At 40.3% G+C, this 19,460-nt stretch overlaps 1 protein-coding gene across 2 annotated transcripts in view; it reads right to left on the bottom strand.

Annotated features, from left to right (window-relative positions):
- The window catches only part of TCEA1 (transcription elongation factor A1), a 76,548-nt gene extending 70,598 nt beyond the window's left edge, over positions 1-5,950 (bottom strand). The window contains exon 1 of one of the 2 annotated variants that reach the window (XM_023730655.1): positions 5,717-5,950. In XM_023730655.1, the coding sequence (XP_023586423.1) occupies positions 5,717-5,779 (63 nt within the window). In that variant the 5' untranslated portion in view covers positions 5,780-5,950. The remainder of the gene's footprint in view (positions 1-5,716) is intronic. The other variant, XM_004375612.2, reaches the window with a different exon arrangement.
- Between the last annotated feature and the right edge of the window lie 13,510 nt (positions 5,951-19,460).

The following is a 19,460-nucleotide window of genomic DNA, read 5'->3' on the forward strand; positions in this document are numbered from 1 at the left end:
CTACCATAACAAAATTCTCAGAATCATAAGCCAGTATTTAAGTGAGCATTATTTAAGCTCTACCACCTCAAACGCTTCTTCAAAGGATTTATTATGAGATTCCAAAGTTTAAAAAATTAAATGCTATTTATTTTCTTTAAAGAAAATGCTAAATTATAAGTGACTTATAGCAACATCACTATAAACTAGGGATCAATAATGTCTTACTCTGTTACCTCAAACCTGTAATCATTCTATACCAAAAGCACAAGCAACAAAATAAATAAATAAATTGGACTTCATCAAAATTAAAAACTTTTGTGTTTCAAAGGACACAAGAGAGTGAAGACAGCCCACAGAATGGGAGACAATATTTACAAATTTTGCATCAGATAAGGGTCTAGTATTCAAAATATAAAGAGCTCTCACAACTCAACAATAAAAAGATGAATAATCCAATTAAAAAATGGGCAAAAGATCTGAATAGAAATTTCTCCAAAGAAGATAAAATAAATGGCCAAAAAGCACATGAAAAGATGCTCAACATCATTAGTCATTGTTGTTGCTGGGTACCAGAGAGTCAATTTTCGACTCATAGAGACCCCATGTGACAGAGTAGAACTGCCCCACAGGGTTTTCTAGGCTGTAATCTTTACAGTAGATTGCCAAGTCTTTTTCCCGATGAGCCACTGGGTGGGTTTGAACTGCCAACCTTTCAGTTAGCAGCAGAGTGCTTAACCACTGTACCACCAAGGCTCCTTTCATTAGTTATTAGGGAAAATGCAAACCAAAACCACAATGAGATACCATTTCACAAATCAACTCCATGGCAATGGGTAGGTAGAGTAGGATGGTTATAATAAAAAAGACACATAAAAACAAGTGTTGATTCTACCTTGGTGAGTAGTGTCTGGGGTCTTAAAAGCCTGTGAGCGGCCATCTAAGATACTCCACTGGTCTCATCCCTTCCGGAGCAAGGGAGAATGAAGAGAACAGGATATAAGGAAAAGATCAGTCCAAAGGACTAATTGTCCACAGCTACCAAGGCCTCCACCAGACTGAGTCCAGTACAGCTAGATGGTGCCCAGCTACCACCACTCACTGCTCTGACCAGGATCACAATAGAGGGTTCTAGACAGAGCTGGAGAAGGATGTAGAACATAACTCTAACTCACACAAAAAAGACCAGATTTACTGGCCTAAAGGAGACTGGAGAAACCCCCAGAGTATGGCCCCCAGACACCCTTTTAGCTCAGTGGTGAAGTTATCTCCGAGGTTCACTGTTCAGCCTGGGAGTGGACAGCCCCGTAAAACCAAATGAGACTAACGAGGTACAGTAGTCCAGTGACAAGGGCCAGAAGGCAGAAGGGGACAAGGAAGCTGGTGATAGGGAACCCAAGGTTGGGTAAGGATATTGTTGATGTGTTGTGAGACTGTTAACCATTGTCATAGGGCAACATTTGTAGTAACTGTTAAATGAGAAACTATTAAAAAAAAAAAAAAAAAAAAACTAGCATTGACAAGAATACAGAGGAACTGGAACCTTCAAACACTGCTGTTGAGAATGTAAAATGGTACAGCCCCTTAGAAAAACAGTCTGGCAGGTCTTTGGAAGTTAAACACAGAGCTGATCCAGCAATTCCAGTCCTAGGTATAAACCCAAGAGAAATGAAAATATATGTCCACATAATGACTTGTACGTGAATGCGCTCAGCAGTGCTATTCATAATAGCTTAAAAGTGGAAACAACTCAAATGTCCATCAACTGATGAATGAATAAACAAATGTGGTATATCCACACAATGGGATACTACTCGGAAATAAAAAGGAATAAAGTACTGATACATGCTATAACATGGATGAACCCTGAAAATATTACGCTAAGTGAAAGAAGTCAGACACAAAGACCACATGTTGTGTAATTCTATTTATATGAAATGTCCAGAATAGGCAAATCTATAGACAGTGACTGCCAGGGAATAGGGAGTGATTGATTAATGGGAACAAGGTTTCTTTCTAGGGTGATGAAAATGTACTAAAATTAGACAGTGGTGATGGCTGCACAAATCTGTAAATACACTTACTGAACTGCATAATTTAAAAGGGTAAATTTTATCATATGTGAATTATATCTCAATACAGCTGTTATAAAAAATTTTTGTTGTCATTCTAAATTCTTGTTTATGCTAATTAACTCTGATATGGATACCAAAGTTATTTCTTTTAACCCAGATTCAGTAAGACTTAGAAATGTAAAAATTTCAGGTAATCTAGCTTCTAAGAAATTCTTACATCTAATTTCAATTTCTCACTGCAATTTAATTCCACTCAGCCTTGAGCCTTCAATGAAAAAAATAAACATGACCCACAAAAAAATCTTTTCGTGAACTTCAAAACTCTAAATTCTTGCCTCCCTCTTCTTTCTACAGTTTAAATAGGCATCATAAATTATTTACAGACAAAAACAACTCCAGAATGTTTTATAGCCTTTACTATATTCTAAGCACTGGTAAGCATTTTCTAGTATTCTTTACCAAATTATTTCCAGCTTACTATCAAGAAAAACATTTTGTAGATGTTAAGGAAAGTGCCTGAAATCACACAGTTTAAATTCAGAAGAGCCAGGATTTGAACCAACAGAGTCACACTTGGTTATTCACATTAAGCCAAAATGACAAGGTCGGGGGGGGGGGGGGGGGGGAGGCCTAGTATTTGAAAATTTGGAACCACCTTATATGGTTCATTGTGGTCTCAGAATTTGTACTTACAAAGTAGCTAAGAATACTGTTTGAGATCAAGTACACACATGTGGCAACATTCTGGGTTGCACTAGGTTCAGTTTAGGGAAACTGCCTGCCCCAAAACAGCAAGTGCCCTTACCTCCTGGTCTTGTATTCACTTAACTGTCCCCATGTATAGTTGAAAAACAGATGCAAGAGTCTTCTAGAGAGATAGTATAGCATCAGAATAGTAGTAGCTTTGGACACAAAAGAGATTCAGATTCACATATTCATTTGGCCACTTTCTAGCTGTGTGGCTTATCACAATTCACTTAACTTTCTATATGCTTAATTTTCCTATTTTTAAAATGGGAATAATAGTTATTTTGCAAAGTTGTCTGAAGAATAAATGAGATAAGGTATGTAAATACTTAGCAGAATATCTGGCTCAGAGTAATGATCAAGAAATGGTAGCTAGTTTTATTATTACTTAAATGTGACTCCTATGGTTTTATTAAAACAAAACAATGTCCAACAACAGCATTTAAATTTGTCAACTCAGATGACAGCTATTGTTCTTCAAGCAAAGTTTACTTTTTCATAGTATAAAAATAATATAAAAATAGCTCATGAGAGAAAATCTTGAAACCATAAAAAATAAGAGAGAAACAAATTTACCACAATTCTACAACCCCCCAAACAACTTCTATTAAATTACTGAACACTTAAGAAAGCGACTCATGGGGTGATTATGTGCTTTGAGGAGAGTCATTCAGACCATTTCCCTTTCTCTTTATTACATCTGCCTATTTGAATTTCCAGACAACAGACAGAGGGGAAAAAAAGTAAAATAGCCAGCCAATTTTACTGTTTGTTTTTTTTTGTGGGTCGGGGGAAGTTTTCATGTTGATAGTTTTGAACTATTAGTAAAAATTAAACTTGAGGGGAAAAAATAGATCTTAAGGATTATCTGTGGTGTTTATTCTCATTCTCCTTCAGATTCATCACTAAAGACCTGAAAATAGGTTGATAACTCGAGAACTACAAATAAATACAAACTAGTCTTCCCAATATCTGTTCACTAAGGAATTACTTAAGAACATGTATTAAAAAAGAGAGAGACAGAGACAGAGGGAGAGAGTGAGTCAAAGACAGAAAAAAACGAAGAAAGGGAGAGGGAGGGAAGGAGAAAGACAGGAACATCTAATGTGTTAGATTACTGAAGAACACTCATTAAGCCTAAGTTTGAGGAAAAAATTACCCAACAAAAGGCTTTTTTCCCTGGGATTCTAGGGATCTCTAGACAGATAATACATTTTTCCAGTTTAAAGAAAATAAACATTCAGTCTATCAAACATTCAGCGATATCAGCAAATCCAATCAAATAAAAGAAATGTTCAGAACTCATCATTCAGCAATGAAGGAAACAGGGAATGAAAGGGCTATCTCAATAGGAAGAAGAAATCGCATATGTAATAGCTGGAACAAAAAACAAACAGGAAATATTTTGAAAGGCCAAAATTGCAAATACAGATTAACAGAGGATGAAATTAAACGCTACACAACGCACCTGTTAAAGGAAAAGAGGAACAGAACATGTCTGAAATCTTAAAAATTCAGTATTAATACTACTGGCAGGAAGCATGCTGTCCAGTGGAAAACCTGGGACCTAGCTCAATTCAAATTACACGGTACTGATGAACTACTTAACCTCCCTGACTCGGTTTCTAAATCCGGAAAATGTACTCATAGCTGTGTTGGAGAGCCAGGTAAGGTTTTGCAGATGCTATGTAACTCTAAACGGCTGTACAAAGCAGTGCAACAGACATAAACAGAACATCTCTTTTCCCCTTCATGTTAATTTGACATGGAATTCATTTCATCGATGAGAATAAAATATTTCAGCTACATTCATACTGAAAACGTGCTAAGCATGGTGGAACAAATTCAGGTGGCTGTTTGGTTGAAAATAGATGAATGTAAAGCAAAGGCTTGAAAGTGGCACACAGAGGTGGACAAAAATGTGGAAAATGAAGACATTCTACCTCGGACAAACCGTAAGAGAATGTGTTCACATAAACATCTATCAATAACAAGATAACGCAATTGATACTAACTGTAAGCCACTTAGAAAGTACCTAGCAACGGTATTTGTCCAACTCCATCTAGCATCACACCCTGGTCAGCAGTATTTAATCATCAGAGCTCTTTTGAACACTACCACCTCACAAGATCCACTTTTTTGAAAACGTCGAGCAATGTGCCAAAATACTGGCATATTTTATCTTTTTAACTGCTAAACAAACCTGTAACACAGCTGAAATAATCAAGTGAATGTTCAGCCCTCTTCAAAAATAATACCTTGGGATTTCAATTTTTATTATATATAACAATATGATGTTTAAAGCAAATCACAAACCTCTATTTGATGTAATTTCTAGTTGCCAACAATCACGGAAAAGAAAACGTATTCTTTTAAACAGTGAGGGCTTTCTATACTCAGCCCTTAAATAGCTATGTTTTACTACAAGTAATTTCTTTAGTTTAAAAAAAGAAAAAGGGGGGAAAAAAGATGAGTGTGACCTAGTCCCTAACTTGATTAGCCTTATTAAACGGTACTAACAATCAGGGACTTCAAAGTAGCAAGGACGGGTCTTAACGCCTTTAGGCACAGAATCTGCATCCCCTCGCAGAAGACGCAGCTTTAACGCGTGTGGAGGAAAATGAAGCTGCAGGGCCGGCCAGAGAGCTTGCCCCGGCCTGGCAATCGGGAGGCGCGTTCCGACTCCGCGGGGGCGGCCGCCGCACGGCCGCCATCCCGGCCCGAAGCCGTCACGGCCTCCCTCCTGCCCCCGCCCCCCGCCGTCCCTCCCGGCCCCGCGCCGTCACGATCTCGCTGCTGCCCCCGCCGCTGTCCCGGCCCCACCACCCGCCGTCCCTCCTGGCCCCGCTGCCAAGCAGCGATTCCTCCCTCCTGGCCTCATCGCCCGCCCAACTCCGCCACCCGCCGCGCTCACCGCGTTCTTCTTCTGCACCATCTTGTCCATCTTCTTGGCAATGCGGACCACCTCGTCCTCCATGGCTCCGGAAGGTTTTTCCCGTGCCTGCCCTAACTGGGACGTGACGCGGGCGAAGCTACAGCAGAGGGCACGTCGGTGGTCGAACCCAGGCGCCAACGAGCGCCCACAAGGCAGGCCCGGGCCTAGGCCCTCCCTCACGATACGAGCCCGCGGCGGTGGCGGCGGCGGCAGCCCCTCCTCGCCACAGGCAGCGCCAGTCGAGCTATGCGCGCATCGCGCAGGCGCTACCAATGGACTGCGGATCTCTGGGAAGGCACGCGCGGGGGCGCTGCCGGGCCGGTGTCGGGCTTCCTGCCTATTGCGTCTGGGAAGTCGTCTAAGGGGAGGCCTCTGCCCCGGAAGGGATTTCATCCCCAGGTCCCTGCGGGCAGCCAGAGTTTTAATACCTACTGACATCACTGAGGAGCCCTGGTCGCCCAGTGGTTAAGTGTTTGGCTGCTAACCCAAAGGTGAGCTGTTCGAATTCACCAGCTGCTCCTTGGAAGCCCTGTGGGGCAGTTCTGCGGTTCCAGCAGGGTCGCTATGAGTCGGAATAGGACGGCAATAGATTGGCTTTTTGGAGACCCCCATATCTCTGAACGGAGGGCTGCTTCGGAGAATGGAGCTTTTACAGTTTTTAAAGTCAGTCGTAACTCAAGCACTGTGTCCACTGTGTGCAGCTACCAGGAAAACACGGAAACCACGCATCCTCTCCCCCACCGGTTGCCATGGAGTGGATTCCGTGCGACCCTATAGGACAGTAGAACTGCCCCATAGAGTTTCCAAGGCTGTAATCTTTACAGAAGCTGACTGCCATATCTTTTCTCTGATGGGTTCCAACCGCTAACCTTTCGGTTAGCAGCTGAGCGCTTAACCACTGCCACCAGGCCTCCTTCCCTCTCCTAGTCCCCATAAATAGCCCATTGTGATAGTGATTTGATCATTTTAAAAGCCAAATCATTGGTAAGCTCTTTGAGAACTGAGACTTGATCTTGTTTCTTTCGTGGACATAGTACTTTGAATATGGTTGAATAGTTGACAGTAAACTTCTGACAAAGAAATTAAACAAGTCATTTCACCTTCTAAAGACTCATGAGGAAGTTGACATTCTTAAGAGCTATGGTTAACAACACAAGGCCACAGTAGAAAATTGAGTCGGCCACATTCTTCATAGGAGACAGTATGTTGTTAGCTGCTGTGTAGTCGCCCAGACTCATGGTGACCCCATGCACAAAGGGATCATCAGACCGTTGTGGTCCACGGGGTTTTCAATGGCTGATTTTCAGTAGATCGCTAGGCCTTTCTCCCTTGTCGTTCTTAGTCTAGAAGCTTACCTGAAACCTGTTCAACCTCATACCAACATGCCAGCCTCCACTGACAGAAGGGTGGTGGCTGAGCTGAGGTGCATTGGCTAGGAATCACAACAGGGTCTCCTGTATAGAAGATGAGAATTCTACCTTGGAACCACCACTACCCCCAGAGACAGTATGAACTCCTCCAAAAGGTCTTTGCCCAGTCACCCCATGATGCTCTCCTTTTACTCCCAATTCATGTTACCTGCATACGTAACTCCACACCAAATTTAACTATCATTGATCAAAATCTGCCACCTAATAATGTTCTTTCTATACTAAAGTGACAGATTTTTCCAAGTTCTATCTCACCCATTTTAACTGTCTCCTCTCCTATGAGTTTCCTGTTTGCGTACTCAGCCCATTTAAATTAATTAGTTTTCTAATTGATTTATACTTTTTCATATGCTGGGATACTAAACCATTCTGTCAAATATCTTATATATAACTTTGCCCAGTATGTAGGTTGTCTTTTAATTCATTCACTCATTTATTCATGCTTGCATTTACACAACAAAATTTTAATGGATGCCTACTTTGAGCTAAGCACTGTTGCAGGATACTACAGTTGTTATGGACTGCATTATGTCCCCCAAAAATATGTGTTTGAGTCCTGATCCATATACCTGTGAATATAATCCCTTTTAGGAATAAGGTTTTCTTTGGTATGTTAAGGAAGTCATATCAGTGTAGGGTGTGTCCTTAATCCAGTCATTTTTGAGATATAAAAGAGCAGATTAAGCACAGAAAAAATAAAACACAAAGGGAAGACAAACACTATCTAAAGACAACAGAGGCAGACCAGTCAACAAGCCCAGGAACTCCAAGAATGGCCAGCTGGAGAAGCTGAGACAAAAGTGTTCCCCCAAAGCCAACAGAGAGAGAAAGTCTTCCCCTAGAGCTGGTGCCCTGAATTCAGGCTTCTAGCCTCCTAAACTGTGAGAAAATAAATTTCTGTTTGTTATAGCTACCCTCTTGTGGTATTTCTGTTATAGCAGCACTAGGTAACTAAGACTACAGTTAACAAAATTCCTGCCTCCCAAGCTTTAATCTGGTGAAGGGAGACAGACAATAAACATTCAAATAAATATCTCAGAGGTAAGAAGCACCATGCATAAAAGTAAAGTAGGTTAAGAGAAATATAGTGTGTAGGGGAGAGGGCTATTTAGAATTGTTGTAGAGTAACAATGTGTACTCTATTCAAAATAAAATCAAGAGAGATTTATTGAAAGTAAAGTCAGCTCGAGCTGAGGATATGCTAGGTCTCTCAGAATGAAACCAGTGCTCCAAAGTGGTAAAATCGCGGAGACATATATGTAGGGTAAGATCAAAGAACTTAAAACACACTATTCGATAGTAAATTACAAATTTAGATCAGCATAAAACAAGATTATATGAAAGGGATTAGTTTAAAGCACATATGTGTCTTTCTCAGATTGGTTACAGCATGATGATTGCAAGAGTATGTGACAAAAGGGCAGTTCAAGTTAATTACAGGATATTCTTTCCTTAGAAATAGCTTGCTCAAGTGAAACTTTCTTGGTGGGCATTTGCAATATTTAGATAAGGATCCCAAAACTCGTCTCTCAGTTTGTTGTACTGTGCTGGCTTGTGTGTAGTTGTGATGCTGGAAACTATGCCACCAGTATTTCAAATACCAGCAGCGTCACCCATGGTGGATAGATTTCAGCAAAAGTTCCAGACTAAGACAGACTAGGAAGAAGGACCTGGTGGTCTACTTCTGAAAAAATTAGCCAGTGAAAACCTTATGAATAGCAGCAGAACATTGTATGATATAGTGCTGAAAGATGAGCCTCTCAGGTTGGAAGGAACTCAAAATATGACTGAGGAAGAGCTACCTCCTCAAAGTAGAGTCGACCTTAATGACGGGACCTTTCAGGACCTTTCTCACCACCCTTATTCAACATTGTACTGGAGGTCCTAACCAGAGTAATTGGACTAGAAAAAAAAAATGAAGGGCATCCAATTGGTAAGGAAGAAGTAAAAGTATCTCTATTTGCAGATGATATGATCTTATACACAGGAAACCCCAAAGAATCCACAAGAAAACTACTGGAAATAATAGAAGATTTTAGCAAAGTATCAGGATACAAGATAAATACACAAAAATCAGCTGGATTCCTGTACACCAACAAAGGGAACTTCCCAGAGGAAATCACCAAATCAATACTGTTTACAATAGACCCCAAGAAGATAAAATACTTAGGAATAAAACTAACCAGGGACATAAAAGTCCTATACAATGAAAACTACAAGACATTACTATAAGAAACCAAAAGAGACCTGCATAAGTGGAAAAATATACCTTGCTCATGGATAGGAAGACTCAACATTGTGAAAATGTCAGTTCTACCCAAAGTGATCTACAGATACAATGCAATCCCGATCCAAAATCCAATGGCATTTTTTAATGAGATGGAGAAACAAATCACCAGCTTCATATGGAAAGGGAAGAGGCCCTGGATAAGTGAAGCATTACTCAAGAAGAAGAACAAACTGGGAGGCCTCACACTACCTGATTTTAGAACATATTATACCACCACGGTAATCAAAACAGCCTGGTACTGGTACAACAACAGATACATAGACCAATGGAACAGAATTGAGAATCCAGACATAAGTTCATCCACCTGTGAGCAGCTGATATTTGACAAAGGCCCAAAGTCCATTAATTGGGGAAAAGACAGTCTCTTTAACAAATGATCCTGGTGTAACTGGATATCCATCTGCAAAAAAATGAAACAAGATCCATACCTCACACTATGCACAAAAACTAACTCAAAATGGATCAAAGACCTAAATATAAAATCTAAAATGTAAAGATCATGGAAGACAAGATAGAGACAATGCTAGGAGCCCTAATACATGGCATAAACAGAATACGAACCATAAGTAACAATGCACAAACACCAAATGAGAAACTAGACAACTGGGTGCTCCTAAAAATCAAACACTTATGATCATCAAAAGGCTTCATCAAAAGAGTCAAAAGACAACCTACAGACTGGGAAAAAATTTTGGGCTACGAGAAATTTGATCAGGGTCTAATCTCTAAAATCTACAAGATACTGCAAAACCTCAACAACAAAAGGACAAACAACCCAATTATAAATGGGCAAAGGATATGAACAGCCACTTCACCAAAGAAGTCATTCAGGTGGCTAACAGACACATGAAGAAATGATCATGATTATTAGCCATTAGAAAGATGCAAATCAAAACTACAATGAGATACCATCTCACCCCAACCAAGGCTAACATTAATCCAAAAACACAAAATAATAAATGTTGGAGAGGTTGTGGAGAGACTGGAACACTTATACACTGTTGGTGGGAATGTAAAATGGTACAACCACTTTGGAAATCGATTTGGTGCTTCCTTAAAAAGCTAGAAATAGAAGTACCATATGATCCAGCAATCCTGCTCCTTGGAATATATCCTAGCCATCACACGAATAGATATATGCACACCCATGTTCATTGCAGCACTGTTCACAATAGCAAAAAGATGGAAACAGCGTAGGTGCCCATCAATGGATGAATGGATAAACAAATTATGGCATACTCACACAAGGAAATACTATGCAACAATAAAGAACAACGATGAATCTGTGAAACATAACATGGAGGAATCTGGAAGGCTTTATGCTGAGTGAATTTAGCCAGTTGCAAAGGGACAATATTGTATAAGACCATGATTAGAGAACTCAAGAAAAGATTTAAACACAGAAGAAAACATACTTCAGTGGTTCTGAGGATGGGGAGGTAGGAAGAGGGGTATTCACTAACTAAATAGTAGACAAGAATTATCTTAGGTGAAGGGAGGGACAGCACACACTACAGGGGAAATCAGTACAACTGGACTAAACCAAAAGCTAAGAAGTTTCCTGAATACAGCCAAACACTTCAAGGGACAGAGTAGCAGGGGCAGGGGTCTGGGGACCATGCTTTCAGGGGACATCTGGGTCAATTGGTATAGCAAAATTTATTAAGAAAATGTTCCACATCCCACTTTGGTGAGTTTTGTCTGGGGTCTTAAAAGCTAGCAAGTGGTCTTCTAAGATGCATCCATTGGTCCCAAGTCACCTGGAGCAAAGGAGAATGAAGAACACCAAAGACACAAGGAAAATATTAGCACAAGAGACAAAAGGGCCACATAAACCAGAGACTCCATCAGACTGAGACTGGAAGAACTAGATGTGCCCAGCTATCACCAAGGACCACCCCGACAGTGAACACAACAGACAGTCCCTGGCAGAGTAGGAGAAAACTGGAGTGCAGAACTCAAATTCTAGTAAAAAGACCAGGCTTAATGGTCTGACTAAGACTGGAGGGACCTCGGAAGACATGGCCACAAGACTTTCTGTTAGCCCAAAACTAAAACCATTCCAGAAGCCACCTTTTCAGACAAAGATTAGACCAGACTATAAAACATAAAATGATACTTGTGAAGAGTGTGCTTCTTAGCTCAAGTAGATACAAGAGTCTAAATGGGTAGCTCCTGTCCGCAGGTGAGAGGAGAAGGCCAAAAGGGGCAGGAGCTGGTTGAATGGACATGGGAAATGTGGGGTGAAAAGGAGGAGTGTGCTGTTACAGCATGGGGAGTGCAACTAGGATCACGTAGTAGTGTGTGAATAAAGTTTTATATGAGAAACTAACTTGAACTGTAAGCTTTCATTTGAAGCATAATAAAAAAGGTATGATTTTAAAAAAATTAATGTCTTTGAATTATGGTGTTGGTGAAGAATATTGAATGTAGAATGAACTGCCAGAAGAATGAACAAGTACAGCCAGAGTGCTACTTGGAAGCGAGGATGGTGAGAGTTCATCTCATGTACTTTGGACATGTTATCAGGAGGGACCAGTCCCTGGAGAAAGACATCATGCTTGGAAAGGTAAAAGATCAGCAAAAAAGAGTAAGACACTCGATGAGATGGATTAACCCAGTGGCTGCAACAACGGGTTCAAATATAGCAATGATTGTGATGATGGCATAGAACCAGGAAGTGCTTCATTCTGTTGTATGTAGGGTTTCTATGAGTTGGAACTGACTCACAGGCACCTAACAACAACAACAATGTGAGTGTGATCAGGTTAGCCTGTTGAGATGAAGTGACTTCAGGAAGGGTGCTACTTTCAAAGACCTTGGTGAAGGTGGTCACAGCATATCCTCCCTGTTAATGAAAGCTAGTAGATTCAGGTTTTAATTATGATCCACCAACAAATAAAACTAAATCAGGTTTTGGTAACAAGGTTTCTTGTAAATATCATCTGGAAGACAAAAGCTGTTCAGTAAAATTCAAGCAGTCATGGGGTGGATGATCATCATCATTAGGCAAAGGTAACAATGTGGCAGTGTTCAAAGAGGTTACAGTATGTAACCAAACATTAGAAGCAGCTAAAAGGAGGACTTCGTAAGAAGTCAGTCAACTGGTTGAAAGAAGCTGGATCAAGGTTGAATTCAAAATGGCTGATACAGTATGAAGAACATGAACATCAAGTAAATTTCCTAATACTATCTGCTGTGGTCTCAGCCATCTTAGTGGTTGCAGCAACTGCTCTAAGGAAAAGTGGGCAATCCTTAGCAGTGGGGTATAATTGAATGCTGTAATAACCCATGAGTCTCTATTGTCCTCCATGTTTTTAACAAGGTCTCCTAAAGCATTTCCAGAGGTTTCATGCACAAAAAGTGAGAAACCCAGGTTATAATTGGGGAACCCTAGAGCAGGGGTATTAATTAAAGCTTCCTTTAGCTGTGTGATAGCTCCTCGGCCATCCTCAGATAGTTGAAAGGAATTGGGTTCTGAATTATTCTGATAAGAGTAAAGAGGTTGAGCCAGTTAAGAAAAATTTCATATCCAAGTTCTGTACTTACTGCGGAGTCATAAGAATCCTCTCAATTGTTTCTTTGTGGTAGAGACTGTATGAGCTAAATTGGTTTCTTTTCTTTTGGAGTCTATAGTGATCCCCTTTGCTGAAATTGCATGTCTCAAGTATTTAACAGAAGATTGGGCTGGTTGCAATTTTTCCTTGGAAGATTTGTGCCATCTGATGGCCAGATGTTGTAATAAGAGAATGCTGTCCTTAAGGTGTGCCTGTTGAAAATCAGAACATACTAGCAAATCATCTACATACTGTAGCAATGTATACCCTTGAGTAAATTGTAAAGGCTGTAAATCAGCAAGTATAATTTGAGAAAAATAGGTGGGTGGTTCAGTGAAGACTTGAGGCATCACAGTCCAAGTATATTGTTAGTTCCCCCAGCCAGAGATATAACTAGGGTGTAGCAGGTATAGTAGGTATTGCACTGGCCCTGGGTGCATGGCACCACTGAGAAGTTTCTATTAACTTAGTACAGCCAGCGGTGTATCTTCAGAAAATGGTGCCCATATCCAAACATCTGACACCCCTCTTTTAGATTATCATAATATCAGCTCAAAAAGACAAGTCAACCTCATTAACCATTTAATTAACTCATTACCGTGCTTGTGGAAGGGTGTTGGGCCATACTGGGTTAATGGCATCCGCTCAGTGGCACCACTCACCCAGGGCTGGTGTAATATACTAGATATACCACTGACTCCAGGTGAAAGCAAACAGATATTTGTTGTCTGAGTGTACAGGTATGCTAAAGAAAGCACTAAAAAGTTTGACTGTTTTAAAGTGAGTCACTTAAAGGGGTACAGTAGAAAGGAGTAAATGGGGATTGGGAACTACAGGGAATCTAGGAATCACTAGGCGGTTGATGGCACTTAAATCCTGTATGAATCTCCAACCCAAATTGTTGGGTTTCTTAACAGGGAAAACTAGAGTGTTGCAGGGACTAGTACAAGGAATGATCAACCATTTAGCTAAGAAGTCTTTAATTATAGGAGCTAGTCCTTCTTTGGCTTCCTACTTCAAAGAATATTGTGAAAGTTTAAATAAAAGTTTGGAAGTATCTATTTGAATTTTAATTGGCTCTGCTGATAGGACCCAACTGACATCAGTAGACACGATGACCCTTAAACCTTAAGGTATAGATGAAAAATATTCCACAAAGGTGGATAAGGCAGAGGGGTGGCTTTCTTGTGGTGGCAAGCTAAGTGCCTGTAAAAAGCAACAGTCTTCTTCACTTAAAGTATTTTCTATTGTACAGTCTATTTGTGTATTTGTTTCAGGTAAATCTAATAATATCTCTCCTGTTTCTGAGAATCTTATTTGAAAACTCCATTTGCATAAAAGTGCTCTTCCTAGTAAGTCTGCTGGGGTATCTAAATTGAGTAAAAATGGATGCATATTTTTAATAGGTCCTAAAGAGACAGAAACAGGTTTAGGATGAGTTAACATTTTTTCTTGATTTGTTACTCCCACTACCTTTAAGGTTTTGCTACTCTGGGGCAAGGGCTTCTGTATGCTTGTTGGGTGCATTGCAGATAAGGTAACACCTGTGTCAATTAGAAAACTGCATGGTTCTCCATTAATTTGGATAGTAGTTTCGCTTTGAGAGTTCAGTGCTACCATAGGAAAAGCCTTATAGTTTCCCCAGAGCCCCTTTATTCTAAGGTAGAGGATGTCCGGTTTGTTGGCATATTATTGAGTTTGTTCTTTAATTTAAAACAATCCATTTTAAGATGTCTGGGTTTCTTGCAATAAAAGCAAACATTAGTCCTGGGCTCATTGCTATTTCTAAGGACCTTTTTCTGAAATGGGAATAGCTCCCTTCACTGAGTTTGTAGCTGTTGAAAGTGTAAGACCTTTAGTTTATTCTGCTTAGCCTTAGTTTTTTTTCTGTCTCTTTAGCCTGTTGCTCTACTGTTTGAGTTAATTTTTAGGCTAAAGTAGTTAGTTCTGGATTGGAAATGTTTTCCCAGTCTAACCTGTGGTGTTTGACCAATTCAGGTTGGGATGGAGTTCAGGATGGAGCCTGTTAAGAAATATGGAATTAAAGACTATGCCCAGTCCAGTTTCTTCTAATTTGAGTCCGGAATGTTCTTGAAAAAGTTTGGTCAAACAATCTTTATAACTGTAAACATTTTCATCTTTTTCTTGTTTGCAACTTTGGACTTTTGTCCAATCTATTTTCCTAGGGAACACTTTGGAGATAGCATCCAAAACGTCTTTAGCTACAGTCTTTGTCCTGTTTATTAATTCAACCCCAGAAATGGTCATCCCCACGGCCAAAGATCTTTTGGGGTATTGCCAGTTGGCCACCTCCCTCCATAATTGGACTTCTCCAGGTCCCACCAACATATATAACAATTTATGTAAATTTGATAACCTGGGCTCCTAAGTTTCTGTCAAGATTTTATATTCAGCCATAAATTTCTGAGGATCTTCACAAAGTTTGGGAAATTCTTTTTACTATTGCAATTCTTTTAGACCAGGGATAAAAAGTAATTTGTGGAGGTTTCTTGGGCTCCTCTGGGTATTTAACTTTAAAAGACATCCCAGGTACAGCTTTAGACTCTTGTTTAGTCTCTTCCAAAGTGTTTTTGGGGTAATACGGGAGTTTAGCTAAAGTATTTTCAGAGGAGTAAGACAGTAAAGTTGATTCAAGAGGGGTAGCTGCCAGAGGGGTGAGGGAAGCGGAGGGACCATTGCTGGGAGGGTAACTGATGGGTTTACAGAGTTCTGAAATTTTAATTCCTTAATTTACTTAGACTGTTTTCTGTCTTAATTTATTTAGACTGTTGTCTTGCAGGAAGACAAATTTGCTATCCCAATGCCTCCTGGAAGCTTCCAGATACCAATTATAAAAAGCATCCCATTGTGTGTGTTTAATTCAGGAGACTTTGGCTTCCAATTTACTGTGCAGCAAAATTAACTTACTTAAATCAAACGTGTCCTACAATACTCATTGGTTTTCTGTATTTCCCTTAACAAGTGTATGCCAGTGATCAACATACAAAACTGAGCCAGGGTCATAATGCTTGGCCATATAAGCTGCAGGAGTCCCTGAAGGGGATCTTGTGTCAGTTTTGGACGTGGCATTCCCCCATATTACTAAGAAACTTGCAAGTATTGAAACTCTGATTGTGTACTGAAACCAGAAGTTGCACCAACGGGGGGAAAAAAAGAGTTCAACAAAACAGGCTGTCCGCTAGATGTCAACCTCACCAAACTTAATTTTGCAATGAACTCAGCATAACGCTCAAGAGGCAAACAGTAAAGCAAAGCAAAGTGAAAGAGCAGACAACAAATTTCTCAAAGACCTGTCTTTGCAGTAAGTAATTCAAGAAAGCTTACCTCAGGTGGCCCTCGAGAGCCCGAGGAAACAACTCAGTGCAAGGGGCTCATGCTTGGTACTGAAATGCCAAGTCTGTGACTTCTCAGGAACGCAGAAAGTGAGTCACCTTCGAATCCTGCTGGCTATGCCAAAGAAATATCATAGAGTAATGATGTATACTATGTTTGAAATAAACTCAAGAGAGATTTACTGAAAGTAAAAGCAGCTCAAGCTGGGGATACATGAGATATAACAGAAGGAAACCATCACTCCAAATTGGTGAAGCCACTGAGACATATTTATAGGGTAAGAACTTAAAGTACACTGTTTGATTGGAAGTTATAAACTTAGATCAGAGTAAGGCGGGATTACTTGATCTGGGGGCTTGAAAGGGACTGGTTTAAAGTACATATATGTCTTTTTCAGATTGGTTACAACATGCTAATTGCAAGAGTATATGACAAAAGGGGGATTACAAGTTAATTACAGGAGATTCTTTCCTTAGAAACAGCTTGCTCAAGCAAAACTTTTCAGGCAGGTATTTATGAGATTTGGATAAGAGTCGATGCCAAGGCCTTCGCTCAGAAGCATTGTTTCTGTATCCTTTACTTAGAAAAACATTTCCTTAAGTTGCGTGATTCTGTACAATGGTTAAGTGTTGCTAGGGTAAAAGCAAAATGACGTCGTTTTCAGATATACTAGGCACAGGGTGTTCAGGAAAGCCTCTCTAGGATAAGGTGAAAGTTAAACAGAAAAATTAAGGGAAGAAGACATGCAGAGAGCTGGAAAATGGCTTTTCAGGCAAAGGGAACCCCAAGTGCAAGGGACATAATATCATAGCATGCCTGAAAAGTTTTAGGAACAGCAAGGAGGCCAGTGTCCCAAAGCAAAGTGAGCAAGGAAGAAAGTAGGGAGGTTGGAGAGAAAGCTAGAGTCAGATCATGTAGCACCTTGTAAGGACTGAGGTTTTTACTCTACAGTAACTCACACCAAACCTATTGCTGTCGAGTCGATTCTGACTGATAGCGATCCTATAGGACAGAGTAGAAATGCACCATAGAGTTTCCAGGAAACAGCTAGTGGATTCAAACTGCAACCTTTTCATCAGCGGCCAAGCTCTTAAACACTGCGCTACCAGGGCTCCCTTACCCTGTGGTAGGGGCCATTATTTTGTTACCTGGCATTGAGAATGTTTTGATTTTTAAGTAGTCTTATCAGTCTTTTTTTTTTTAATTGTTTCTTTTCTTCAAGGTTTCCTGTAAAAGTTTTAAAGTTTTGTATTTGAGTTTATTTTTGTGTGAGGAATCTAATTTTATTTTTACCATGTGACTAACTCATGGCCCTACCACCAATTGTTCATCCTTTTCCCACTGATTTTAGTGCCACCTTCATCATATAACAAGTTTCCATATGTGCATAGATCCACTTCTTTATAGTTATGTATAATTATATCTTCTTGATGAATTTATCCTTTTATCAATCTATAGTGTTGTGTCTAACCATTTTTAACTTGTACTATTTTGTCTGATATTAGTACAACCACTGTATGAATAACTTCAAATATAAGAATCAGCACAAAGCCAATTCCTATGAAACAGAGGTCAAATATATCCCAAATTTCCACATTCTCCAAGCTGCTGTATCCCTCCATCTCTGACACTGGCCACTCTCCCTCCCATCAGCATTCTTTCCTCTCTCATTTGAGTCCAGAAATTTGCTACAACGTCTCATAGAACTCAGAAAGTGTACTAACAGTTAAGTGGTTTATTAAGGAACAGGGTACAACTCCGGATCAGGATCAACAGGCTACAACTCAGGATCTAGATCAGAAATCATGTAGGCAAAGTCTCCCTTCTTCAATGCAGGACATCTCTCTCAGTTCTTCTTGGCTCCCTGAGGACAGTTTCCTCTAGGACCCCTGAGGATAGGCTCCCCTCAGCCCCCTCAGGACAAACTCCTCTTGGCCTCCTCAAGACAGTCTGCTCTCGCCCCCCTCAGGACAAGCTTCTCTTGGCCCTGCCATTAGCACCAGCTCTACCACTGGGCCCCTTTCAGGCCTTCACCACTGCCTCTGCTGCTGGGCCCCTTCCAGGCCTGTTGCCACCAGCTCTGCTGCTGGGCCCCTTCCAGGCTTCTCGCTGTCTTCAGTGTTACAGCCCTTAACCTGTGTTACAGCTCTTTTAGGAGGTCTCTTGCCTCCTCTCTCTCTCTGCTTCTCGTTTCTACTTTCTTTCTTCCTCCTCCGGCTGCTTGTCTGCCTACTTATTTCTGACTGAAAAACCTCTATGGGGCTGGTTGCACGTATACACAACTCCTTGTCAATTTCAAGACAAGGCCCTTCCCTGCAGGGGCCACAAACTGACCAATCCCTCTCAGTAGGCCGCAGATACTTCATTTGCATAGTCCATAGTCACTTCATTTGCATGGGTGTATTGACTAATCCCTGCAGGCTGCATACCAATCACAGGGCAGGCTGCAGCCCAGGACCAGAAAAAAAGTCAAGTTGTTTCCACCTTACCCAGGAAATGTCAATCAACATGGACAAAAGTGTCAAACCTTCTGGGGTAAAAACTAGGGCAAAGATAACTCCCCAGGGCTTAGGGGAAAAAAATCTCTCAAGCTGTTTTTCTAAATAACCAAGGCAAAAGACCACAAAAAAGGACTCATTTCACTACAACAAGTCAAGCTCTTTTGGGTATAATTTGCATGGAATATCTTCCTTCCATCCTTTCACTTTCAATCTATTTGCATCTTTAGATCTAAAGTAGATCTCTTGTAGACAGCATGTAATCGGATCATTGATTTTTAAAATCCATCCTGTAATCTCTGCTTTTTAATTGGAGAGTTTAGTCCATTTACATTTAAAGAAATTACTGATAATTAAGGACATACTCTTGCCATTTTGCTTTGTGTTATACTTTTTTGTTCATTCATTACTGCCTTATTTTGTGATTAACTGATTCTTTGTAGTGTACTGTTATGATTCCTTTCTCATTTTCTTTTCTACGTATTTTATATTATTTTCTTAGTGGATGTCCTGGGAATTACAATTAACATCTTAAATTTATTACAATCTAGTTTCAGTAATACTAACTTAGCTTCAATACTATGTACATACTCT

The sequence above is a fragment of the Trichechus manatus genome, unplaced genomic scaffold (assembly GCF_000243295.1).
Source record: "Trichechus manatus latirostris isolate Lorelei unplaced genomic scaffold, TriManLat1.0 scaffold00038, whole genome shotgun sequence".
NCBI lineage: Eukaryota > Metazoa > Chordata > Mammalia > Sirenia > Trichechidae > Trichechus > Trichechus manatus.